A 27,348-nucleotide genomic window follows, 5' to 3' on the forward strand; every position below is an offset into this window, starting at 1 on the left:
TGTTTATCTTCCACATGCATGCACATCTACACAGACACACATCAGTCTCGAATATTATGCAGCAAGCCATATTTTATAATTGTATAAAATAATCGAGAAAAAAGCACAAATACGGCTGAGATGCCAAATTCAGCGGCTGGAATTAGCTGAGGTAAAGTGACGACTCACAGACAGCAGCGGCATCTACCTGTCACTCAAGTGACCACGCCCTTAATTATGCAGAATTTTAAGGCTTAATATAATTTGAATGGATGAGTTGTCATGAAGGGCAAAATTAGCAGTATAGACCAAAACCACAATTTGAACCAACTTGTAAACGTTTTTTCTGCTATAAACTTGGCCAATCTAATATGGGACTCAATGAGATTCTGCTCTCTTTTGGAGCCTGTCCCTGGCGGCCAGTCGATGAATAGCAGTTTAAGTTACTTCCGTATTGGCTTCACGAGAGACTGGGGGAGGTTGCTGCTTGGTGTGGCACTGTATCTCTCTCTAGCCACGCCCTGCTTGCCACAGTCATGTTAAAACATGCATTCACTCATCCATAAACATTATTTCCTCATAAACATTATTAGATCCATCGGCATGACGACAAATTCCATGATTCCACGCTCATTCACTGCCTCATAATCTACGCCTTATTGTTTTGAAGAGATTAGCGACCCCTAGCGGCGAAAAAGATTGTGCTTTTAAAGTCCCCCTGTAGTCAATTATTTTATCCCTTAAAACTCATCTTTGATCACCAAAAAAAAAAAAAAAAATTAATGTGAAAAAACTTAATGCCTTAAAATAGCTTGAATGTAACTCTACAGCCTCATTTAATATACACGGATCAATGAATAGGCCTGTGCAAATTAGCCCTGCCTCCACTCATGCCAGCTCAGAGTCTACTGTTGCTGTAGTAACGAGCAATTTTGTTTGTGTTGTGGATATTAAAGATAGGCTATTTATAGGCTGCATATGTTCAGTTTAATTTCTGATGCTTAAATTGTGTTTTAAATTATGAATTGGTAAAATGCCTTTGCAAAATGGTCTGAATCCACTTGCATTTGTTTGGATGCTCTCTCACTGACTGAATCACCTGAAGCGATTTCTCAGTAAAACAGACAGTATCGAGAGAACAAGCAGCCGTTTTCCTCTGTGAACATGCGCTAAATCGATGTTTGACAATTTCGTTGCTTTTTGGAGTTTTCAGATTTAAAAAAAAAACATTAGTCGCTGGAGAAAGGCTTATAGTTCATCAGAACATCATAATAGACTCGCGATATTGATAAATCTACACAATTTTTCATATCAACAGAAAATATACTGGGATAACCTGGCTTCTCTCGAGACTTTCCTGCTTAAGAGCAGTCATAGTTAATGATATTGTGACATCACAAACACCCACGATTTCAAACTGCGGGTTTTAGACTGTCTTTGGTTTACTGCAGTTTCAAAAATAATACTCAGAAATGTTGCTGACTTGAATGAACCACTTGCACATGGTAAAGCATATTTAAAAAAAAAAAAAACTACATAGACATATAAACAACATTACTAATATCTATTTTTTTTTTTTTTTTTAACAAAAACACTAAATGACCAACAATATCTTAATCACCAGAACCTGTCCTAAGTTCAGTTAAAATGACAAATATGCTATGCATTCATACATGGTTACTAAGTTTTAGTTCTAATTACTAAAGTTCATAATGCTTGATTATCATAATATCATATTATAATGCTCTGTCTGATGTTAAAAGTGTATGTATTATTTAAAAAGCTGTGCCATTTTACCAAGTAAATGTGAGGTTAAAAGGAAAGCACAAGCTTTCGGTTTAATGTGGTTGTGCTTTTATACTGTTGGACATACGGAAACAGAAAGTGTCCGGGTTCACGCCTCTAAATCACCGATCAGGAGCGCTTGGAAACGCTGCAAATACATTCGGATCGATCGACGGATTTGTCCCTCATTTAACTAAGATTAAAAAAGACCAACTAAACAAATGTAGAAATCAAATCCTGATATTGTGGTGATATTATTCAGGTATGTGAGTTTTGACTGCGTCACCTGGTTCACAGATGCGTAGGCTAATTGAAAATATTTATCCTGTTATGACCGTATTTTCCTCGTCATTAGGGGATTATTTAAGTTTTAGCGTTATTTGTAATTCAAATTGTCTGTTTCTGAATGTTTGTTTTAGTTTTGTTCGTTTCAGTTTTGCTGAAGACGTCACGTGCCTGTGCTGTTTAAAGATAGGCCTATTTGTTTTCCTATAAACGATACGATACGACTATCCTCTATCCCAGCACAAATAAATAATTAAATTAAATCATTAAATAATATGTAGGTCTCTCACTTTAAATAGGTTATTGGATATCATTTATGGAATATGGATATTAAGCAAACATAACAACTGAACTTTTAAGAAGCATCAATCAATAAAGCATGAACTAAGTTTTTTACAAAGCATTTTTATGAAGTAAAAATGCAGCAGCCATACGAATGAAAAATGTTAAAATCACAGGATCTTTCATTATCATATATTTAATGTTTATGGTTCAGACATTATTGTTCATATACCCCCGGTTTCACAGACAGTCTAGTCCAGAGTAAAATGGATGTTTGAACTGTTTTAACTGTAAACAACTTGCACTGACATATCTTAATATATATATATATATATATAATATATATATATATATATATATTTTTTTTTTTTTTTTTTTTTTTTTTTTTGTTTGTTTTTTCTTAGATTAAGCTAGGCCTAATCCTGGCTTAATCTAAGCCTGTGACACCAGGCCTCATTAGCCGCTTTTCCACTGTCGGGCCAGTGCGAGCCAGGGCTAACAGCATGCCGGGCTGGGCCTATGGCCACAGACCTTAGGCACCAAGGCCAAAATCAAGTTGCGTTTCTACTGTCGGTCCACTAGCTCCGCAGCGCTGATCTAAAAACCGCCCTTAAACACACCTCCCTTGATCAAAAGTCACACAACCCAACTCATTTCAGCGTGTAGACCATCACCTGACTACGATTAGCTCCGCCTTTCACCTCGACCGCGCCTCAAGCCCCAGCTGGCCCGCTTTGGACCAAGGTTTTCGGTGGGCCGAAAAACCTGTGCCTTTGGCACCGAGGAAGCACCGAAGAGGCACGATCAAGCCCCGGAAGTGACAGTGGAAACACGACCGGCCCTGGCACGCACTAGCACGCCCGACTTTGGCCCGGCAGTGGAAACGCGGCTATTGTTTTACATAGGTCTGCGATTAAAAACTCCCTTAGTGTTACCAAAATGTAAAATGTTTACATAGGTTTAACAGCATTAACAACATTCAATGAGCATTTCTGTACTTGTTTAAGTCTTGTCTCTGGTAGATTGTCAACAGCTTTTCTCTCACACTAATGCCTGTCAGGCTGTTGGGCTCATGCATACATTTACAATTATTCATTTAGCAAACGCTTTTATCCAAAGAAACTTACAAAGACATTGTTTAGAATAGTACAAGGCAAGCTAGAACAGGGAGAGATTAAGTGAAAGCATGCGGGGAAATTTTTTTCAGCAGGATGCCATTGTGCTGACGGAAGAGATTATTCAAGAACAGCTGAAAACTATTGTCAGGGATTCTGTGTTCTGGATAGGGGAAGATCATTCCATCGGCAAGGAATAGTGAACGAAAACATCCTAGAGAGTGATTTTGTTTCTCTCTGTGATGGAACCACGAGGCGCCACTCACTTACTGATCGCAGGCTTCTGGAGGGGATGTAGACTCATAAGAGTGGGTGAAGGCAGGTGGCTGCAGAGCCTGTGGCTGTTATGTAAGCAAGCATCAATGTCTTGAACTTGATGTGAGCTGTAACTGTTTTCCAGTGCAGGGAGATAAACAGCGGTGTGACATGAGTGCTCTTGGACTCATTGAAGACCAGTCCTGCTGGGTTGATTGCACATGTTTGGAGTCCAGCCAGAAGAGCATTGCAGTAGTTTAACCAAGAAATGACAAGGGCCAAAAAGACAAGTTGGGAAGTGCCTGAACCTCCGAATGTTAATCATGCTGTCTTTGCAATGTGCTCTTTGAAGGTCACTGATCATCAAAGATTACCCCAAGATTTCTAAATTAACCTAATCGGATTATCATCGAAGTATGTATGGTGTATATTATAGTAGTGTAGCCCTGTATAGTCGTAGTGGCTGGGAAGACAAGAAGCTCTGTCTTTGCTCGGTTTAGTTTCAGATGATGTTCTTTCATCCATGGCCAGATGTCCACCAGGCATTCAGAGATCTGTGCAGCTACCAATAGATCATCTGATTAAAATGAAAAGTAGAGTTGTGTGTCATCAGCATAGCAATGCTTCGACAAACCATGTGCCTGTAAAGTGTGCCATTTGGGACAGGGCAAAAATATCCCAGAAATGGTAGTTGCCGATGACGTCATTTGGAGCCCAAGTCTGTGCAGTAGTGATAGTAAGGTATCAAGGTCCCACCCAAACTCCTGCAAACTCAATAGTTGTCAATCATGAGGTTACACCCTGTTTTAATAGCATCAAATAACAAACTAAACCCAAACCTTTTAGAAAAAAATATATGTCAGTATGTTTCCATCATAGACTGTAAAAAAAATATTGACGTAGTGTCAATTAGGGCTGCTCGATTATGGCAAAAATCATAATCACAGTTATTTTGGTCAATATTGAAATCACGAATATTTAACATGATAATTGATGGGTGATACGATCAAAGTCTTATTTCATGATGTGAGTAATTTAAAATGTCAGTGAAATTTCACAATTATCGATACTAAAAAAAAATAATAATAAGTAAATGTAAGTAAAAAGTCCTTAAAACAGCTACAGACAATAAACAGTCAGCAATTAAATAAGAACAAAGAAACTAATTACAAAGAAAGCAGACAAAAATACAAATGAAATAAACAGTGCTTTAGGTTTTTCAGATAGATGTACTAACAATGGTATTCAGATAAGAAATACCCAACAGAAATCAAATAACGTAATCAAATGTAAAATAACTGCTGTATACATTAAATATAGACTAATTCTTACTTAAAACTAAAAAGGTTATTCATTCAAGAGTGAGTAATTTTATCTTTGTCTTTTCTTGTTAGATTAACAATGACTGCAGCAGTCATTAATAATGGCTGCTGTCCGTTTAAGAGCTTAAAGGACCCAATATTGGAAGTTCGGTTCCTTTCTGCGAATCGGTTCTTTCGGACAGTTCGATTCAATAAACCAGTTGAAAAAAACGGTTCACTGGTTCTTTTACGCTCCAATGTAATGACGTCATTTGCGATGACGTCGTCTATCGCGGTCTGGGATGAAAAAACACAACACATTCAAATATATAAAGTCAGTAATCATAACATCAGTCAACTAAAACATCAATATAATCTGAAATGTTTCTTACAATTTAGTTTTGCATCTAAAGCATAATAAAATATATACAGTAGTCAACCTTTGAAGTGGATCAAAAAAGTTTATCAAAGTTGTCCTAAGAAGAAGGTTTCAGGACAACTTTGATGAAAGGTTTTGATCCACTTCAAATGTTGACTACTATAAATAAAATTCTCTTGATAATTTACTCACCCCCATGTCATTCAAGATGTTCATGTCTTTCTTTCTTCAGTCGAAAAGAAATTAAGGTTTTTGATGAAAACATTCCAGGATTATTCTCCTTACAGTGGATTTCAATGGCCTCCAAACGGATGACGGTCAAAATTACAGTTTCAGTGCAGCTTCAAAGAGCTTTAAACGATACCAGACGAGGAATAAGGGTCTTATCTATTCAACTTATGTAAAAAAAAATGGAACTAGCGCTGCGTTCATTCCGTAAGTAGAATAGGGAAGGCGTAGAACATACAACATAAGCTTTTTGAAGAATACGGAAAGCGGAAGCATGTGCAAGGAGATCATTTGTGTTTATAAATCATATACAGTTGTATTTTCTTTTCGACTGAAGAAAGAAAGACATGAACATCTTGGATGACATGGGGGTGAGTAAATTATCAGGAAAATTTTATTTGAACGTGAACTAATCCTTTAACTGCACAGTAAGCCATATTATTTGATAATAATTATTTGATTGTTTGATAATATATTTGATAACCCACTGCTCCGGGTGTGTGTTCACGGTGTGTGTGTTCACTGCTGTGTGTGTGCACTTGGATGGGTTAAATGCAGAGCACAAATTCCTAGTATGGGTCACCATACTTGACCACATATCACTTCACTTCACTTCACTTCAATATGAAATAATCCCACAAAAAGCACAAACAGAGATGACAAGTTCAGCGGCTGAAATTAGCTGAGGTAAAGTGACGGATAACGGACAGCAGCGGTAATCCACCTGTCACTCAAGTGACCACTCCCGTACTTATGCAGACCTTTAAGGCTTACTATAAGGTAAACAGATGGGTTACAAACAAAACTTCACCGCCCTCAGAGTTATCATGAAGGGCAAAATTAGCTGTATAGACCAAAACCACAATTTGTACTAACCTGTAAACATTAAAAAAAAATGCTGGATGGAAACACCAAGATGTGCATAAATTCTGGCATGCAAATAATTTAATATATATTAAAATTAATACAGCGGCTTCTACTGCAGAAACTTCCATTTTTCTTAGTGATATTTAGCGCCAGTGTATCAGGAAGTGACAGCTTTAAAGGAAAGAGGAACAAACATTTCCTGCAGTTTTGCTCTTGACCCTTGGTTGTTTTGTTAGTTTTCTTCTGGCTGCTTCAACAGTGTGTTCAAAAACACATAAACTGTGACAGAAGTAGCTGAGACATAATCAGGTGATGTTGGCTGTTAATTAAAGGTCCCGTTTTTCGAAGCTTTGATTGTGTTTATAGTGTGCAATATAACGTGTTCATGTTTCGCGTGTAAAAAAACACAGTATTTTTCACATAATTTACTTATCTGTATACCGCTGTTTCCACTGTCATAAAAACGGGCTGATGACTTCCTTGTTCTATGAAGTCCCTCCTTCAGAAATACGTAACGAGTTCTGATTGTGCCAGCGGTTCCTGTGTTGTGATTCGACAGCAGTTTAGCGCATCTTGCCCGGAAAGGTCACGCCTCTTACCATAACGTGGAGATGCAGGCGCTCAGTGTTATTGTAAACATGTCTTTAATTTTACCCTATCAATTTGAGCCGGAATCAGACCCGGTGATTGGACTGCGGGATGAAAATAACAGCGTTTCGACGACATGGCGACAAACACACTCTACAAACGCAACTCTTGTGTATTCCTGTGGGCGGAGGTTAGTCAAAAAACTGTTTTAGTGACGTCATTAAAGAAGGAAGTAGAGGGATGTAGTCCAAACTGGCCGTTCGATGTAGGCGACTTCTGTTAAATAAAATATCTCGTTTGGCATTGAACTTTGAGCTTTAAAATTTTACAGATTTTATTTATACTCTAACAACAACATTACACACTGACTAAAGTTTGAAACATGGGATCACGAAGAACGGGACCTTTAATGCTGACTTCATCATGAAGTGGCCTGGTTAAATGATCACATCTGATGCCTAATAACTGATCAGAAGTGTGGTTTGTTATTAATATATTTAAATATTTTGCCACTGATCAGATCACTGACTGAACGGATATAGAACGAAAAATAAAAGGTAATTTGCGCTTGATATTTTATCTACAGTTATCGGTTTTAGAATTTTTTTTTAATGAATTCAAGGGAGCAAGAGAGAGAGCGCGCCCACAAGGGAGAGAGTAGCTACAGTGAAGCTTTTGGATTAGGCCTATATGAAAAACACCAACACGGCGGTCTCTTTTAAATTAACCGGGCAAAGGTTGACATTCAGCTGCTGAATGTATGTGTGTGTGCGCGCAATTTCTTTAAAGAAAAATAGATAATGTTAGACATAGCCTATAAAGTTCCCACCTGAAGCTGTGGATTTTCAGTGCAAGTGCATACAAGTACATCTGCTTCATAATACAACATTAAGCTACCTTTTAGTGAGCAAACGTGCCGCCCTCGCCTTGTTACGGCTTGGAATTCCAATGGGAATCAGATATGCGTGTTTAGACGTAGGTCGCATGTCCAGAGATCGGATATGTATCAGATTTAAAACCACATTTGGAAGTGTCTCAGATTGAATGCGAAAAAATCGGATCTCGTGTGGATTTTTGTGTTTACACGTGTGCACCTAATTCCAATCTGTGTCAGATATGAGCAAAAGATCGGATTTTTTTGTGCCAGTGTAAACACAGCCTTTGATCCCACCCCAATGACCAAATCAAAAAAACACTAAATAATGCACCTAAACTGAATGCACCTAAATAATGCTCTCTCTTTCTCTGTCTGTGTTCATGCAGTGAAATGGCAGAAGCCAATATTTCAGTGGATCAGTATCAGTTCAGCTGTCCAGTATGTCTGGATCTCCTGAAGGATCCAGTTGCGATTCCCTGTGGACACAGTTACTGTATGAGCTGCATCACAGACTACTGGAATCAGGAAGATCAGGAGGGAATCTACAGATGTCCATTATGCAAACAGACCTTCACACCAAGACCAGTTTTAGGTAGGAATGTGGTGATTGCTGAAATGGTGGAGAAACTCAAGAAGACGAGACTCCAATCTGCTGCTCCTGAAGTTCCTCACACTGGATCTGGAGATGTTCAGTGTGACTCCTGCACTGGAAGAAAACAGAAAGCAGTGAAGTCGTGTCTGGAGTGTCGAAGCTCTTACTGTCAAAATCACCTTGAACATCATGAGAATCTCTTCAGTAAAAGACACAATCTGATGGACGCTACTGGACGACTGCAGGAGATGATCTGTCCTCAACATGATAAAATGCTGGAAATTTACTGCCGTACTGACCAGCGGTGTATCTGTATGCTGTGTTTGGTGGATGAACACAAAAATCATGACACTGTATCAACAGTAGCAGCGAGGACAGAGAAACAGGTACTGCTTCATACTGGAAATTGTGAGTGACTGTATAATGTTGTTTCTCTCCACTTGCATTATGTGCTTTTCTCTCAATCAGGATAACCAATGTAATTAAATGTGTTCACTCAGATGTACTATTATTTCTGTTTTCTGCAGGGACATTTTGAGGAAACACAGAGAAACATCCAGAAGATAATCCAGCAGAGAGAGAAAGATCTTCAGCAGCTGAGAGAGGCTGTGGCGTCTCATAAGGTGAGTTTGGAGAAGAAGTTTGAGTCTCAGTTTGGACTTTCCTCCAGTGCTGGAGCTCTTCTAGTCCTACTGAAGCCACTGTGTGATTGTGATGTGTGTAACAGCGCTCTGCACAGACCGCAGTGGAGGACAGTGAGAGGATCTTCACTGAGCTCATCCGCTCCATTGAGAGACGTCGCTCTGAGGTGATTCAGCTGATCAGAGATCAGGAACGAGCTGCAGTGAGTCGAGCTGAAGAACGACTGGAGCGACTGGAGCAGAAGATCAATGATCTGAGGAGGAGAGACGCTGAGATGAAGCAGCTTTCACAAACACAGGATCATGTTCATTTCCTCCAGGTAACACAGATCTTCTCAAACACTGAGGACTTTAACAAGCTTCTGGAATTACAGGGAGTTTGTGTTTTTGTGTCTGTAGAGTTTGTCGTCTGTCTCTCTCTCTGGATCTACAGACGGTTTCACTATCAGTTCTCATCTGTCCTTTGATGAAGTAGTGAAATCTGTCTCTCAGCTCAGAGACAAACTGCAGCAGTTCTGCAGTGAGGAGACAGAAAAGATATCTGGAAGAGGTGAATATTCATTTATTTTTAGAAATAAGTTCAGCACCATTCATTAAATATATAAATTGTTTAATTTCTTCATGAGAATTAAACTGCAGATGTGTTTTGTTTTCCGTAGTGAAAAGCGTCCTGGTCATTCTGGCTCCTGAATATCAGACCAGAGAGGAGTTTCTACAATGTGAGTTACTATGAAAACACACACAAGTCTAAAATTCAGTCTAGCGAGAGAGTTTGACTGTTGTTGTTTAAAATATAATGTGTTTCCAGACCAAACTGTTTATTTTCGCATTTAAAATACATAGGCTGCAAAAAAAAAAAAAAAAAAAAAAATTATAAACAAACTTCATTATGGATAAGTTGCATCTGGCATTGACTTTAGGTTTTACATTTATCTCAGATTCCCGTCTGTTGACTGTGGATCTGAACTCAGTGAATAATGGGCTCCGTCTGTCTGAGGGAAACACAGTGATCACTGTCGCTGACAAACTCCAGCATTATCCTGATCATCCAGACAGATTTGATAGTTGGTTTGAGGCGATGTGTAGAGAGAGTTTGACTGGACGCTGTTACTGGGAGGTGGAGTGGAGTGGAGATGGGAGAAAAGGAGTGGATACAGGAGTGACTTATAAAAGCATCAGCAGGAAGGGAAGTGGTCCTGAAAGTGCAGCTGGACGTAATGATCAGTCCTGGACTGTGTTCTTCTCCCCCAACTATTGCTCATTCTGGCACAATAACATTGAGACTGAACTCCCTGTAGTGTCCAGCAGTAGAATAGGAGTGTATGTGGATCACAGCGCAGGGATTTTGTCCTTCTACAGCGTCTCAGACACAATGAGCCTCATCCACAGAGTCCAGACCACATTCACTCAGCCGCTCTATGCTGTGTTTGGATTTGATATGCACTCAAGGGTGAAACTGTGTCATCTGACCAAGTAAATTATATAGAGATTCTACTGATTGTTTTATTATATTCACTAGTATTATAACTTTTAATAATTACAGATGTATTAAGATTAAAATTTCTCATCAGATGAGTACAAGGTATAAAATTTATACATAAAAATGTATAAAAATCTTTCAAATATCCCAATAAAATATGTATTTTTTTTATTAAATACAGTGGCAAGAAGTTTGTGAACCCTAAATTGGATTTCTGCATTGATTACTGTAGACAAACATAATATGGCTAAACCAATAACACACAAGTAATTGTACTTTTCACATTTTCATTGAATACAGTGAATAATCATTCAAAGTGCAGGTTGGAGAAAGTAAGTGAACCCTTAAATTTAGTAATTAAAGCTTTATGTTTTCTAAGGGTTCACAAACTTATTCTTGCCTATCCGTAGTGTTTACTTCTATTGCATGTCCATAATAAACACAATTCACACTGTCATTTCTCCTTTGCTAACTCTGTGTTTGAAACTATACATGATGACTGGTCCAGTTCTATGGGGACAAACAGATTTGCGCCAAGGAGAGCTTATAAGGCTTCTGTTTATGTTTTATTTTTATTTTATTTTTTAGTGTTGAGCAATGTGTCCAATCACAGACATGTTTGTTGATCTCTTGAATGCAATGGCCAATCAGAGATGTTAACCCCTCACTGCACACCCCCATTTTGCCAAGTAGGGCATACATGACATACCCAAAATAAAAAAGGTTGCTGCTCATAAGTCATTCTGAATAGACACAAAACCAACATATATTTAGAAAGCTGAAACTTGGGAGTTTACAGTTCAAGACTCAGAATTACTCATACTATTATTAATATGGAGATATACACCGATCAGACATAACATTATGAGCACTGACTGGTGAAGTGAATAACACTGATTATCTCTTCATCACGGCACCTGTTAGTGGGTGGGATATATTAGGCAGTGTAACAAAGTTCAAGGTTGTCGGCATTGCTGAGGTACAGCTTTGTACAATTTATTAACCACAGTGTTCAAACAAAATTTGTGCACACTGCACTTCAATAAGCATCAAGCAAAATAACACAATCCAACACACAGCTCTCCAGAGCTTGCCGTGAACACGTAGAGATCTTCGGTCCAGATTCTCTCTCCCTGGGCTTCGTTTCCCTGGTGGCTTTTATCCGGTCTCTCCACACCAAATACTGAAACAAGTCATTCGTCATTTGCACTTGACCCACTTACCCACCATATGTCTCCCAGCTCCCATGTCTCAGTAGATAATATCGGAGGGTGAAAACAGCCCACCTGATGGCCAAACATTCCTTTTCAATGGTGCTATACTTAGTCTCCCTCTTAGAGAGCTTACTACTAACGTAAAGCACCGGCCGCTCCTCACCCTCTATCCCCTGGGACAGGACCGCGCCCAGCCCCCTGTCTTGACGCGTCAGTCTGTAACAAAAAGGGGAGAGAAAAGTCAGGAGAATATAACCGTGGGCCACCACACAGAGCAGCCTTTACTTGGGTGAAAGCCTGCTGACACTGCTCCGTCTGCTGAACCGGATCACCAAGGAGAGCTTATAAGGCTTTTTAGTGAGTTTAGTGCCTCCTTTTTAGAGAGTTAAGTCAGCGGGCTGAAATATTTAGGCACAAACCTTCTATAATATCCCGTCAGCGGCAGCCCCAAGTGTTTGACAACACTTCGAACGTCAACAGGAAGTTACTCCACCCAGGATCACTTAGAGCACGTTTAATAAATACTCTGAGTAATCATTCACAGTGTGGTGGAGAAAATAAGGGAGCCCTTGAATTTAGTAACAAAAGCTGGATATTTTCAAAGGGTTCACAAACATAGTCTTGCCTCTGTATATTAAAAGCTTTGTCTTCTCCTGCAATGTCGTTCTTCACTCATTCCAAACACAACGCAGACCACAGAAGCATACGGTTGCACTTACATTATCCTTAATGCATTATCCAAGAATTTGTGAATTCAAAATGAAATGTTAGAATATCACATTTTAATGTTGATCTAGCTTACTGGGAATATTATTACAACTTTCAAAGGCGGATATCGCGGGATTCACAATTGTGCGCTGTGTTGCTGATAAACTGGATGTAGGGTAGACCAGGTACAGTTGGTTCTATGTTTCAACTGTACCTGACTGTTTTCGACATGGGTACAGTTGGAACAAAAAAGCTTCTCGTGTTTATGAGCTAATTGTGAAAAATATGACCTACTTATGGATGTTAATAATTAACAATTTTTAGTAGACAAGTAAAAGAAATGTCATATGAAAAATCACGTCGTTTCACTTCTTTTCAGTCCCATAGTTTTGGTGTGGTAACGGTGAAAGCAAAAAGTGTACCAATTGTACCTGGTCTAAATTTACGTTCTGTTGCTTTTATATGAAAATAAACATAATGAACAATACACCCAAAGTAGCCTACTTGTTATTTATTTCCATTTGAAGGATGTGTGTATCAATCATTTTTATTTTAATTACAGACTGTATTGTTCTTGTGTAGTCACTCAAAATAGTGTCGTACAAAGAAATAACTCAGAGCTCACACATACACGTCTCACTTCAGCTTTTACTCCATCAACCACCGGAACATGTGAGAGCTAACAACCAATCAGCATTTAGAATACCAATTACCACACATGTGGTCTGATAATATTACATCCCCCTTTTTATGAAGTTTTATGTTATCACCCAAGTCTAATATGACAGACTTTACACTCAAATAAACATATCAGGTCACATTAAGAGGGGGCGGCAAATATAGCATTGCACTTATGGAACAGATTTACAATGAATCCCTATAACTAAAATTACGTTGGTATATTAGGTACTTTGGAGCAATTAGCTAAAACTAATGACATGCAGAACACACTTTCAACAAAACTATCTTTAGACTAGCGTCCACAAACTTGCAATGTTTGCTTTACTTCTTACCGAAAGTCTGAAGTTTGTTTTACAAATCAAGAATGTCTCTAGGTTTCACCATGCGACCAGAGCGTGTAAACTGAGGGGGTTTAGCTTGCTGTTGTACATTGCAGGTGTTTTCTTTCAGTCCTCCTGTATCCACAGGTGGATCAATGTACGTTTCCTCAGGTGCTGGCTCCTTTACTTCTGACCATATTTCCTTGGTTTCCATTAAGTGTCGGCGATTGCGGCGGAATATTTGATCATCAGGGGTGCGGATAAGATATGACCGTTGTGTGTCCGCAGGTTGCAATACAGTGGCGGGCATCCATCGGCCATTGGCTTGTTGAAAGCGAACATTAACCCCTTGTGTCAAAGCTGACAATGGATGTGCGGTGCGATCATAGTACTGTCTCTGTTTTGCTTGTTTTAGTGTCCTTTTCGCACTCACCAGTTTTTTATCGACAATCTGAGGCTGTAGCTGTTTTCCTGACATGGGCAGGATGGAGCGAAGACGTCTACTCATCAGCAATTGTGAGGGAGACTTAAATCCATCAGCAGGGGTATTCCTGTGTTCCAGCAAGCTGAGGTAAGGGTCCTTCTTCTCAGCATGAGCTTTACTCAATATGGCCTTTGCTGTCTGCACTGTCTTTTCAGCAAGACCATTGCTTTGTGGGTAGTGCGGACTAGATGTTACATGTGCAAAGTCCCACTGTACTGCAAAGTCTCTAAAGTCATGCGAGCTGTACTGTGGACCATTATCTGAAATTACTCTTTCAGGTACACCATGTCTGGCGAAGATGGCCTTCAGTTTTTGGATCACTGCTGATGATGTGGTCGAATGGAGTCTCTCCAGCTCAAAGAATCTGCTGTAGTAGTCAACAACTATTAAATAGTCATCACCGTTCCACATGAGCAAGTCTGTCGCAACGATCTGCCACGGACGTTCTGGGATCTGGTGAGAGATCATGGGCTCTTTTGGATTAGATTTTCGGAGCTCTAAGCATGTGGCGCATCTTTCCACCATTTCCTCAATCTGTTTGTTCATGCCTGGCCAAAATAAAATATCTCTGGCTCTTTGCTTACTCCTCTCAATTCCCATGTGTCCAGTGTGTATGCGCTCTAACATTTCTGCCCTAAGCGCATGTGGAATGATGATTTTCTCACCCTTAAACAGAAGCCCTTTAATCTCTGAAATCTCATCTCTGTGATTCCAGTACTCAGCAAGGCAGGAGGGGCACTTTTTCCTCACATCAGGCCACCCAGCTTTCATGACATTTCTCAGGGAGGTAAGCTGTGGATCTTGCTCTGTTGCTTTTCGGATGTCTGTTAGCTTTCTGTCGCTTACAGGAAGATTAGCTACAACTGTGTGAATTTGTGCATCCATATCTTCGTCCAGCGATTCAAGTCTGTACGCAATGGACTTCCTGGAAAGCGCATCTGCTATTGGAATGTCTTTTCCTGGACGGTGCACAATTTGGATATCGTACCTCTGTAATTGCAAGATCATCCTCTGAAGGCGTGGAGGTGCGGCTGCAAGAGGCTTTCTTAGGATGGGTTCTAAAGGTTTGTGGTCTGACTCGACGATTACCTTTCTGCCATAAACATATGCGTGAAAACGTTTGCATCCAAACACCACAGCATACAATTCCTTTTCGATCTGCGCATAGTTTTCTTCTGTTGGTGTGAGGGATTTCGAAGCATATGCGATGGGTTTGTGGTCCTGGAGCAGTACAGCACCTAGGCCACTTTTTGACGCATCTACCTGCAGGCGGAGCTCTTTACCAGGGTCGTAGTAAGACAGGACTGGACCAGGCTCTCGTGTGATCAGCTCTTTCATCTTCTCAAATGCTTTCTTCTGAGTCTCATCCCACACAAACTCATTATTTTGCTTCAAGAGCAACCTCAGAGGTGCGTTTATATCTGACAGGTTTGGTGCAAATCTGGACAAGTAATTGACCATACCTAAGATGGTTTCTAGCTCAGACTTATTCTTTGGAGGGCTCATGTCTTTTATCGCGCTGACTTTTTCTGGATCAGGTTTAATGCCTTCACGTGTTAGCTTGTGACCGAAGTAACTGACCTCAGGGACACATATCACACTTTTGTCTGGATTGAGGCGTACCCCTTTTTCACGGGTCCTCATTAGCATGGCGCGTAAGTTTGCATCATGCTCCTCTTTTGTTTTTCCAAAGACGAGTATGTCGTCTACAATGGCTGCAACGCCATCGAGCCCTTCATAAGTCTCATCTATCTTTCTCTGAAACTCGTCTTGAGCAGAGATCAGCCCAAAAGGTAGACGTAGAAATCTGTACCTTCCCACTACAGTATTGAATGTCGTTAGTTTTGATGACTCTTCTGACAGCTTGATAGCCCAGTATCCAGATTTTGCGTCAAGCACACTGAAGAATTGTGCTCCGGCGAGTTTTGGGGTGATGTCGTCCAGAGTCGGCAGGGGGTAATGGGGCCTTTTGATCGCTTTATTCAAGTCTCTGGGGTCTAGACATACCCTGAGTTTTCCAGTGCGAGGTTTTTCGACAACCACCAGGGCATTGACCCAGTCTGTGGGTTCCGTAACTTTAACAATGATGCCTGCTTTTTCCATGCTGTCTAGCTCCTCTTTGAGGCGACTGTGCAGCATGAACGGAATCCTCCTGGGCGGATACACGACAGGGACAGCTGTAGGATCCAGGTGTATGGTACATTCTCCTGGAAATTGACCAATCCCGTGAAAGACATCCTGGAACTCTTGTATGATACCACAGGGTTTGTCTTTGTCTGCATCAACTGAAAAGACGAGCTTTATCAGCCCCATGTCCAGGCATGCTCTCAAGCCAAGTACAGGAGGTGCGTGTGTGCTTACTATGTGAAATTCCAGCAAAGCTTCTGCGTCTTTGTATCTGCAGTTGAGCTGACATGTTCCTTTAACATCAAGTGGCTCTCCGCCATAGCCTGTAAGACGGCGTGCTGCGGGTTTCAGTTCAGTTGTGCTGAAAAGATTTTTAAATCTACTGGCTGGAATAATGTTCACCTGGGCCCCAGTATCCAACTTGAATTTAACTTTGTTTGCTTGAGGTCCTAATTCAAGTTCCGCAAAGGCCTGTTCACATTCTGTGTTTTCGTGCTCTTTGTTAATTGCATCAATAAACATCCGCCTCTAATATGCCTGTATTTTCCACTGTGTGAACAGTTCTACGTGTAACAGGTTGTTTTGATTTACATACCTTTGCAAAGTGGTTGAGTTTATTGCATATTTTGCACCGACGGCCTTTTGCAGGGCACGCGTCCCTCTGGCTGTGTTGCTGTGCACATCGACCACATGACCTGTTTTTGTCGGCAACTCTATCCGTTTCCTTCGCGGTAGATTCATGTTTCTGCCTGTACACTGTGGTCTTTTTGCTTAACACCGCGTGTGCTGCACAGTTCTGTGCTGCCGTTGCACGTGAGTTTATCATCCTGAGCTGGTCTTGCGCTGCTTCGTGGGAACGCGCAATATCAATTGCTCTTTCAAGTGTTAGATCGGCGCCTTGATTTAACAGTTTCTCTCTGACTTTTGGGGAGTTCGTTGCAAAGACTATGCGGTCCCGTACCATTTCGTCACTATTCGTATATCCACAGTCTTTCACAAGCAGTTTAAGCTCCGTGACGAAGTGCTCAAACGATTCATGTTCCCCCTGTATATTTCCCTGTATTTTTTCATGAAACTTGTACCTCGCGAAGATCGGGTTGGCTTTTGGCATGACGTACTCCTCAAACTTATCATAATATGACTGCAGTTTTTTCGATTCATCTGCTGACAATGTCCATGTATTATAAACATCACGTCCCTTTTCGCCTACCCACAGGAGCAGATAGCTGCACATGGTCTCTTCGGCCTTGTCGTGCAGCGGCCCGGCGAACATGAGCTGCACATGCTGACGAAATCTCCGCCATGCATCCGGCAAGTTTACAGAGTCCCAGTCCATTTTCGGCGTAGGAACCCCCGACGAATCCATCTTGCCACAATCAATAAAGTTCTGACACCATGTATTGTTCTTGTGTAGTCACTCAAAATAGTGTCGTACAAAGAAATAACTCAGAGCTCACACATACACGTCTCACTTCAGCTTTTACTCCATCAACCACCGGAACATGTGAGAGCTAACAACCAATCAGCATTCAGAATACCAATTACCACACATGTGGTCTGATAATATTACACAGACAAGTTTTTATATATTTTTATAAATATGATAGCATGACATCAGAGCAAGGTGGCCCACCCTCAGAAACATTTCTAACCGGCATGCATCTCGTGGTGATCACCATTGATCGGTTCTGCGCAGAATTTGCTCATCTCAAACAAGCCTATTCACTCATCCATAATCATTATTTCCCCATTAACATTATTAGGTCCATCAGCATGACGACAAGTTACATGATTCACAGTTACAGTTGCTCTCCACCGACTGCGCTGACCAAAAGCATGATAGGAAACGACTTGCTGACGACACAACAACCGTGACGTAATGATCTCTTTTAAAATGTTTGATTTTAATACCATGATTTTATGTGTATAACTCTAATACCATGATTTTATGTGTATAAATTATCTCTCTGTGGGTTATGTGATTGTTATCATATTTATAAAAATATATAAAAACATGTCTGTAATAAAAATGATTCATACACATCCTTCGAATGGAAATAAATAACAAATACTTTGGGTGTATTGTTCATTATGTTTATTTTCATGTAAAAGCAACAGAACTTAAATTACACCCATTTTATCAGCAAAAAAGCGTGAGTGTGAATCCCGCGATATCCGCCTTTGATCTCGTATCCTCATCCACTACGAGAACAGAGTACTGTCCCTCTTGCCTGCACTTTTTTTCACTCCTCCCCTCACTGCAGCCGCCTACTCTCGCCTACATTTCAGGCGAGGCTAGTAGGCGCATCTCAAACAAGCCTATTGTTTTGAGGAGATTAGCGACCCCTTGTGGCGAAAAAATACAGATTAATTGTGCCTTTAGTAATAATACTATAATCTATAGAAACACTGTATGACTAACAATATCTTAAGCACCAGAACCAGTCCTAAGTTCAGTTAAAATGGCAAATATGCTATGCATTCATACATTACCAAGTTTTAGTTCTATTAAAGTTCATTAAATAGTGCTTTATTATCATAATATCATATTATAATGCTCGATTGTCTGATGTTATAAGGGTGTGTATTATTTAAAAAGCTGTGCCATTTTACCAAGAAATTGTGAGGTTAAAAGGAAAGCACAAGCTTTTGGTTTAATGTGGTTGTGCTTATACTGTTGGACATACGGAAACAGAAAGTGTCCTGGTTCACGCCTCTAAATCTCCGATCAGCAGCGCTCAGAAACGCCGCAAATATTCGGAGCGATCGACGGATTTGTCCCTCATTTAACTAGCCTAAAGATTAAAAAGAGACCAACTAAACAATCGAAATCAAATCGCGATTTTGTGGTGATTTTCTTCAGGTATGTGAGTTTTAACTGAGTCACCTGTGGTTCACTGCCTATAGTTGCAAATTTTTTAACCTTAATGACTGTATTTTGCTCGTCATTAGGGGATTATTTAAGTTTTAGCGTTATTTGTAATTTAAAATGCCTGTTTCTGAATGTTTGTTTCAGTTTTGTTAGTTTCAGTTTTGCTGAAGACGTCACGTGCCTGAACTGTTTAAAGATATTTATTTTCCTAAACGACACGATACGACCATCCTCTATTCCAGCACAAATAAATTATTAAATTAAATTAAATAATTAAATAATATGTAGGTCTATGACTTTTAAAAGGGCTATTGAATATCATTTATGGATATTAAGCAAACATAACAACTGAACTTTTAAGAAGCATCAATCAATAAGCATTTATATGAACTAAGTTTTTTTTTTTTTTATATATATATAAAGCATTTTTATAAAGTAAAAATGCGGCAGCCATCTATGAATGAAGAATGTTAAAATCACACGATCTTTCATTATCATATATTTAATGTTTGTGCTTTGGACATTATTTTTCATGTACCCCTGGTTTCACAGACAAGGCAGTCTAATCCAGTCTAAAATGTATGTTTGAACTGTTTTAACTGTAAACAACTTCCACTGACATATCTTAAGATATATTGTTTTTTTTTTTTTTTCTCAAGATGCACACCAGTAATGTTTATAAAAGCTACTTAAAGGGTTAGTTGTGTGACTAATATATAAATGAAAATTCTGTCATTTATTACTCACCCTCATGTCGTTCCACACCTGTAAGACATTCGTTAATCTTCAGAACACAAATTTAAGATACTTTAGTTGAAATCCGATGACTCAGTGTGGCCTTCATAGGGAGCAATGATAAGAATATCAAAGTGACAAGAATATTTTCGGAACAACAACAACAACAACAAAAATAATAATAAATTGATCTAATTGGGCCTTTAAATGCCCTAATTGAACTTAGGCCTAATTCTGCTTAATCTAAGCCTGTGACACCAGGCCTCATTGTTTTACATAGGTCTGCAATTAAAAACTTGCTAAGTGTTACCAAAATGTAAAATGTTTAGATAGGTTTAACAGCATTAACTTACAATATTCAATTAACATTTCTGTACTTGCTTAAGTCTTGTCTCTGGTAGATTGTCAACAGTTTTTCTGTCGCACTAAAGCCTGTCAGGCTGTTGGGCGCATGAATACATTTACATTTCATTTAGCAAATGCTTTTATCCAAACAAACTTACAAAGACATTGTTTAGAACAGTACAAGGCAAGATCGCAGGCTTCTGGAGGGGATGTAGACTCATAAGAGTGGTTGAAGGCAGGAGGGTGCAGAGCCTGTGGCTGTTCTATATGCAAACATCAATGTCTTGATGTGAGCTGTAACTGTTTGCCAGTGCAGAGAGATAAACAGCGGTGTGACATGAGTGCTCTTGGACTCATTGAAGACCAGTCCTGCTGGTTTAATTGCACATGTTGGAAGTGCATTGCAAATAGAAATGAGAAAAGAGCCTGAACCAGAAGTTGTGCAGCAGTTACGAAGGGCCTGATCCTCCTGATGTTGTGGATTGCAAAGCTGCATCATCAAGATCTTTGAAGGTCAGCTGGTCATTAAAGATTGCCCCAAGATTTCTGAATGAACTTAATGGGATTATCGTTGATGAATGTATGGTGAAACTGCCCTGTATAGTCGAAGTGGCTGGGAAGACAAGAAGCTCTGTCTCTGTCTGCTAGGTTGAGTTGCAGGTGATGTTCTTCAGATGTCCACCACCAGGCATTCAGAGATCCGTGCAGCTACCGTTAGATCATCTGATTAAATTGAAAAGTAGAGTTGTGTGTCATCAGCATAGGTACAACAAACCATATGCCTGTGTGCCATTTGGGACAGGGCAAAAATATCCCAGAAATGGTAGTTGCCGACGACGTCATTTGGAGCTCAAGTCTGGTTTAACACGAAATACTTCTCGATTCATGAAAGGTGCTATTTTTTTCTCACAATGGGACACAAGAGAAATATTAATAAAATAAATCAAATTCATCTCTCTACTGTTATATTTATGACTGTCTTTATTAAGTGTAATATGAGGTCAGTTCTGTTACTGTCAATTGTTCAATTCAAGATTGGATTGTTTGTGTTCAAAAAAGCAAAATAAAAAAAAATAAATAAATAAAAAAACAAATTCATCTCTCATCGTCTCTAAGAGAATATGCACTGTTAATGCAGCGTGCCAAAAGCTTGGCCAGTAATATTTGTAATGTAATAATTGACTGGCATTTGAGTCTTCTTCATCCCCATAACTCTCATGCAAAGTTTGCATATTGTCAAGTCAAGTCAAGTCACCTTTATTAATATAGCGCTTTTTACAATGCAGATTGTGTCAAAGCAGCTTTACATTGATAACTGGTACATAATTTGGCTGCACAGCAGCTCTTAAAGAATAGTGTCAATGCAGGCAGATCAAAGCACTGTTGAATAAATGTCAAGAAAACTGCTGAATATCAAATGTCAAGTCAAATGTCAAGTGTCCCCAACTAAGCAAGCCAAAGGCGACAGCGGCAAGTGATAGCACTAGCTCGCCTTCATGGTTTAAAAAAATATATTTTCAATATTGCAACGTGGAATTTTTCTTTATCACCAGTTGCTCCCAAAATGATGGACATTGATTAACATATCGTCTGTGTCATTTCCCGTGATAATAAAATAAATTATTAAATAAATGAGTAAATAAACAACAAGCAAACTTAAAATTTTTGCTTAATTTCTGAAAACAATTTGCTGATGCAGGTACCTGCAAAATAAATAAATAAATAAATACATACATTTCTTGCCCCCCTAACTGTCAAATGTCGCCCATGCTGATTACCATAATGGTGACTTCAAACCAAACATTCAATTAAACATCAAAATAAACCTCATTTAAAAGTATTTCTGTAAATGTATGACAGAAGTAAAGTCAAACTTTAATCACTTAATTATCTAATTAATTAATTGCAGTTGCTTCAGTGTTACTTTAAAGGGCTAGTTCACCAAAAAATGAAAATAATGTAATTTATTACTCATGCTCATGCCGTTTCACACCCGTAAGACCTTCGTTCATCTTCAGAACACAAATTAAGATATTTTAGTTGAAATCCGATGGCTCTGTTAGGCCTGCATAGGGAGCAATGACATTTCCTCTCTCAAGATCCATTAATATACTAAAAACATATTTAAATCAGTTCATGTGAGTACAGTGGTTCAATATTAATATTATAAAGCGACGAGAATATTTTTGGTTGCCCAAAAAAAAAAAAAAATAACAACCTATTTAGTGATGGCCGATTTCAAAACACTGCTTCAGGAAACATCGGATCATAAATGAATCAGCGTGTCAAATCTGCTGTTCGGAGCGCCAAAGTCATGTGATTTCAGCAGTTTGGCGAGTTTGACACGCGATCCGAATCATGTTTCGATGCGCTGATTCATTATGCTCCGAAGCTTCCTGAAGCAGTGTTTAAAATCGGCCATCACTAAATAAGTCGTTATTTTGTTTATTTTGGCACACCAAAAAGTATTCTCGTCGATTTATAATATTAATATTGAACCACTGTACTCACATGAACTGATTTAGATGTGTTTTTAGTACATTAATGGATCTTGAGAGAGGAAATGTCATTGCTGGCTATGCATGCCTCACTGAGCCAATGGATTTAATCAGAAATATCTTAAAGGTGCCCTAGAATCAAAAATTGAATTTAACTTGGCAGAATTAAATAACAAGAGTTCAGTACATGGAAATGACATACAGTGAGTCTCAAACTCCATTGTTTCCTCCTTCTTATATAAATCTCATTTGTTTAAAAGACCTCCGAAGAACAGGCGAATCTCAACATAACACCGACTGTTACGTAACAGTCGGGATCATTAATATGTACACCCCCAATATTTGCATATGCCAGCCCATGTTCAAGGCATTAGACAAGCCAGTATTAACGTCTGGATCTGCGCACAGCTGAATCATCAGACTAGGTAAGCAAGCAAGAACAATAGCGAAAAATGGCAGATGGAGCAATAATAACTGACATGATCCATGATAACATGATATTTTTAGTGATATTTGTAAATTGTCTTTCTAAATGTTTCGTTAGCATGTTGCTAATGTGCTGTTAAATGTGGTTAAAGTTACCATCGTTTCTTACTGTATTCACGGAGACAAGAGAGCCGTCGCTATTTTCATTTATAAACACTTGCAGTCTGTATAATGCATAAACACAACTTCATTTTTTATAAATCTCTCCAACAGTGTGTAATGTTAGCTTTAGCCACAGAGCACAGCCTCAAACTCATTCAGAATCAAATGTAAACATCCAAATAAATACTATACTTACGCGATTAGACATGCTGCATGATGAACACTTTGTAACATCCATTTTGAGGGTTATATTAGCTGTGTAAACTTTGTTTATGCTGTTGAAGGCAAGCGCGAGCTCCGGGGGCGGGGAGCATGAGGAATTAAAGGGGCCGCAGCCTAAATCAGCGCATATTTAATGATGCCTCAAAATAGGCAGTTAAAAAAATGAATTAAAACAAACCTATGGTGTATTTTGAGCTGAAACTTCACAGACACATTCAGGGGACACCTTAGACTTATATTACATCTTTTGAAAACACATTCTACGGCACCTTTAATTTGTGTTCTGAAGATGAACGAAGGTTTTACGGGGGGTGGAACGACATGAGGGTGAGTAATAAATTACGTTATTTTCATTTTTGGGTGAACTAACCCTTTAACACTCAATATCTTAACACAGTTTGGACCTATATAGACATTGAGTACTGTTCATTTAACACTGAGCATTTTGCTATGTACTACATCTCTACAATGTTCTCCCTTGGATTAATTAGCAATTTTTTTGAAGAGGATTTTGCTGTGCAGAATGTTGAGTTAATAAAAATCAAAGGTCCCAGTTTTTAAACATTATTAAATTTAAATTAATTTGGTTTAAAAACTTAAAAACTTTTTTAAAACAGAAATTTGATATTTGAGCACTTGGTCACATGTGAGACCCACTGTGATCCCACTCCAATGACCAAACCAAAAGAACACTTAATAGTGCACCTAAACTGTTGTGTCCTCTCTCTCTGTCTGTGTGTTCATGCAGTGAAATGGCAGAAGCCAGCATTTCAGTGGATCAGGATCAGTTCACTTGTCCAGTGTGTCTGGATCTCCTGAAGGATCCAGTTGCGATTCCCTGTGGACACAGTTACTGTATGAGCTGCATCACTGACTGCTGGAATCAGGAGGATCAGAAGAGAATCTACAGATGTCCATTATGCAAACAGACCTTCACACCAAGACCAGTTTTAGGTAGGAATGTGGTGTTTGCTGAGATGGTGGAGAAACTGAAGAAGACGAGACTCCAAGCTCCTGCTGCTCTTCCAGCTGCTCCTGCAGTTCCTCACACTGGATCTGGAGATGTTCAGTGTGACTCCTGCACTGGAAGAAAACAGAAAGCAGTGAAGTCGTGTCTGGAGTGCCGAAGCTCTTACTGTCAAAATCACCTTGAACATCATGAGAATCTCTTCAGAAGTAATAGACACAATCTGATGGACGCCACTGGACGACTGCAGGAGATGATCTGTCCTCAACATGATAAAATGCGGGAAATTTACTGCCGTACTGACCTTCGGTGTATCTGTACACTGTGTTTGGTGGATGAACACAAAAATCATGACACTGTATCAACTGCAGCAGAACGGAAAGAGAAACAGGTACTGCTTCATACTGAATCTCAGTGACCATCTGTCCTCATCTGTTAAGTGATTTTTCTGTTCTGAAACTGAATTTATTTTTCATTTCTTTCAATTTTCATTTGTATTATGATCAAATAAATGCAGCTATGTTACAAAGCTAGCTTACAATTTTTTTTTTCCAAAAACATTTATTCAATTAATCATTTCTGTCTTCTGCAGATACATTTTGAGGAGATACAGAGAAACATCCAGAAGAGAATCCAGCAGAGAGAGAAAGATCTTCAGCAGCTGAGAGAGGCTGTGGCGTCTCATAAGGTGAGTTTGGAGAAGAAGTTTGAGTCTCAGTTTGGACTTTCCTCCAGTGCTGGAGCTCTTCTAGTCCCACTGAAGCCACTGTGTGATTGTGATGTGTGTAACAGCGCTCTGCACAGACCGCAGTGGAGGACAGTGAGAGGATCTTCACTGAGCTCATCCGCTCCATTGAGAGACGTCGCTCTGAGGTGATTCAGCTGATCAGAGATCAGGAACGAGCTGCAGTGAGTCGAGCTGAAGAACGACTGGAGCAACTGGAGCAGGAGATCGATGATCTGAGGAGGAGAGACGCTGAGATGAAGCAGCTTTCACAAACACAGGATCATGTTCATTTCCTCCAGGTAACACAGATCTTCTCAAACACTGAGGACTTTAACAAGCTTCTGGAATTACAGGGAGTTTGTGTTTTTGTGTCTGTAGAGTTTGTCGTCTGTCTCTCTCTCTGGATCTACAGACGGCTTCACTGTCAGTTCTCATCTGTCTTTTGATGAAGTAGTGAAATCTGTCTCTCAGCTCAGAGACAAACTGCTGCAGTTCTGCAGTGAGGAGACAGAAAAGATATCTGGAAGAGGTACTTTTATAGGGATTAGGTTATTCTCATTTATGAAATACAAATTTAGTTTATTTTTCTTCTTGATGCAGATGTGTGTTTGTTGTCTGTAGTAAAAACCGTCCAGGTCATTCTGGCTCATGAATATCAGACCAGAGAAGAGTTTCTACAATGTGAGTTGCTATGAAAACACACACAAATCTAAAATCCAGTCTAGCGGGAGAGTTTGACTGGTTTACACTAAACAAATGCTGTCATGCAGTTCAAGAATTATTTTTACTTAACTATGTGCATTTAAAACACATAGTCTGCAACAAATAAATAATTTAAAAAAATCATGAACAAAGTTTATTATAGATTAGTTGCATCTGAAGAACTGTTTTGTGAGTTCCAGACATTGATTTCTCATTAAATTAAAAAAGTACTATCAATAATTTTTTTTGCCTATATACAGACAATTGGGGCTAATATTGTTTGGATCACAATTTTCCTCAAAATATTTTGTTATGCAGAGGAAAAGTCAAACAGGTTTGGAGGTGTTTAATTGAGTTTATGTGCATGCCATTCAAACTGAGAGAGCAACAGAAAGTGGAAATGCCATAATTTCAACTAAAACACTAAATCATATTTCACATTTGTAACCCAGGAAATGCTATTTTTAACATGAACAAATAACTGTAAAATGACAGCAACACATTACTATTGTAATAGGAGGTAAAATACTTTTACCTGTTAAATAATTACTTTATACCTGCATGTTTAGCATTGATTTGTTGCAGCCCTAAATTAAATACTATATACATTTTAGCAAAAAAATTAACTATAATAGACCCACTAAAGTGTTCTATTAATGAAGTAAGTTCATGAATGATTGTGTTTTTCTCCATCAGATTCCCATCTGTTGACTCTGGATCTGAACTCAGTAAATTATCGTATCTGTCTGTTTGAGGAAAACACTGTGATCACTTACGCTGACACACGTCTGCCATATCCTGATCATCCAGACAGATTTGATTATTGGGGGCAGGCGATGTGTAGAGAGAGTGTGACTGGACGCTGTTACTGGGAGGTGGAGTGGAGTGGCAGAGGAGAGACATCAGGAGTGGATATATCAGTGGCATATAAGAGCATCAGGAGGAAGGGACGAGATCCTAAGATTGATGCTGGACGTAATAATCAGTCCTGGAGATTGTACTGCACTCCTTACTATTGCTCATTCTGGCACAATAACATCGAGACTGAACTCCCTGCAGTGTCCAGCCGTAAAATAGGAGTGTATGTGGATCACAGCACAGGGATTTTGTCCTTCTACAGCGTCACAGACACAATGAACCTCATCCACAGAGTCCAGACCACATTCACTCAGCCGCTCTATGCCATGTTTGGACCATATTATAACACAAGGGTGAAGCTGTGTCAAATGACAAATTAAATCAGACATTCTGTGTATTATTTTGTCTTATTTCACGGCTCTGTGGAATACTTGATTCTGATTGGTCAGTGGCACCATCCAGTGGTGTGTTATTCCCTGACAACAACCGCTAAAAACAGTTAACACAGGCTCATCCGGGTTACTGAAGTATGCAGCTTTATATGCTTGCTAGGAACGGTTCCCATTCATTTCGACCTATGTCGGACAGACCGATGTATAGGAATCTCGCTAGAGAGGCCAATCTCCTTTGAGTGTAACAAAAAAGA

General features: G+C 39.3%; 2 protein-coding genes across 2 annotated transcripts; both read left to right on the top strand.

Moving 5' to 3' along the window:
* Positions 1-1,922: 1,922 nt before the first annotated feature.
* Positions 1,923-27,224, top strand: LOC125270686 (E3 ubiquitin-protein ligase TRIM16-like). The gene is made up of 7 exons (XM_048194566.1): positions 1,923-2,026; positions 24,197-24,806; positions 25,008-25,103; positions 25,208-25,441; positions 25,521-25,671; positions 25,764-25,823; positions 26,541-27,224. The coding sequence occupies exons 2-7, from the start codon at positions 24,201-24,203 to the stop codon at positions 27,080-27,082; spliced, it is 1,689 nt and encodes a 562-aa protein (XP_048050523.1). The 5' UTR covers positions 1,923-2,026; positions 24,197-24,200; the 3' UTR covers positions 27,083-27,224.
* Positions 8,311-11,145, top strand: LOC125270644 (tripartite motif-containing protein 16-like). The gene is made up of 6 exons (XM_048194483.1): positions 8,311-8,919; positions 9,061-9,156; positions 9,261-9,494; positions 9,574-9,724; positions 9,834-9,893; positions 10,113-11,145. The coding sequence occupies exons 1-6, from the start codon at positions 8,332-8,334 to the stop codon at positions 10,649-10,651; spliced, it is 1,668 nt and encodes a 555-aa protein (XP_048050440.1). The 5' UTR covers positions 8,311-8,331; the 3' UTR covers positions 10,652-11,145.
* Positions 27,225-27,348: the final 124 nt, after the last annotated feature.

Source organism: Megalobrama amblycephala, linkage group LG1 (genome assembly GCF_018812025.1).
Source record: "Megalobrama amblycephala isolate DHTTF-2021 linkage group LG1, ASM1881202v1, whole genome shotgun sequence".
Classification (NCBI taxonomy): domain Eukaryota; kingdom Metazoa; phylum Chordata; class Actinopteri; order Cypriniformes; family Xenocyprididae; genus Megalobrama; species Megalobrama amblycephala.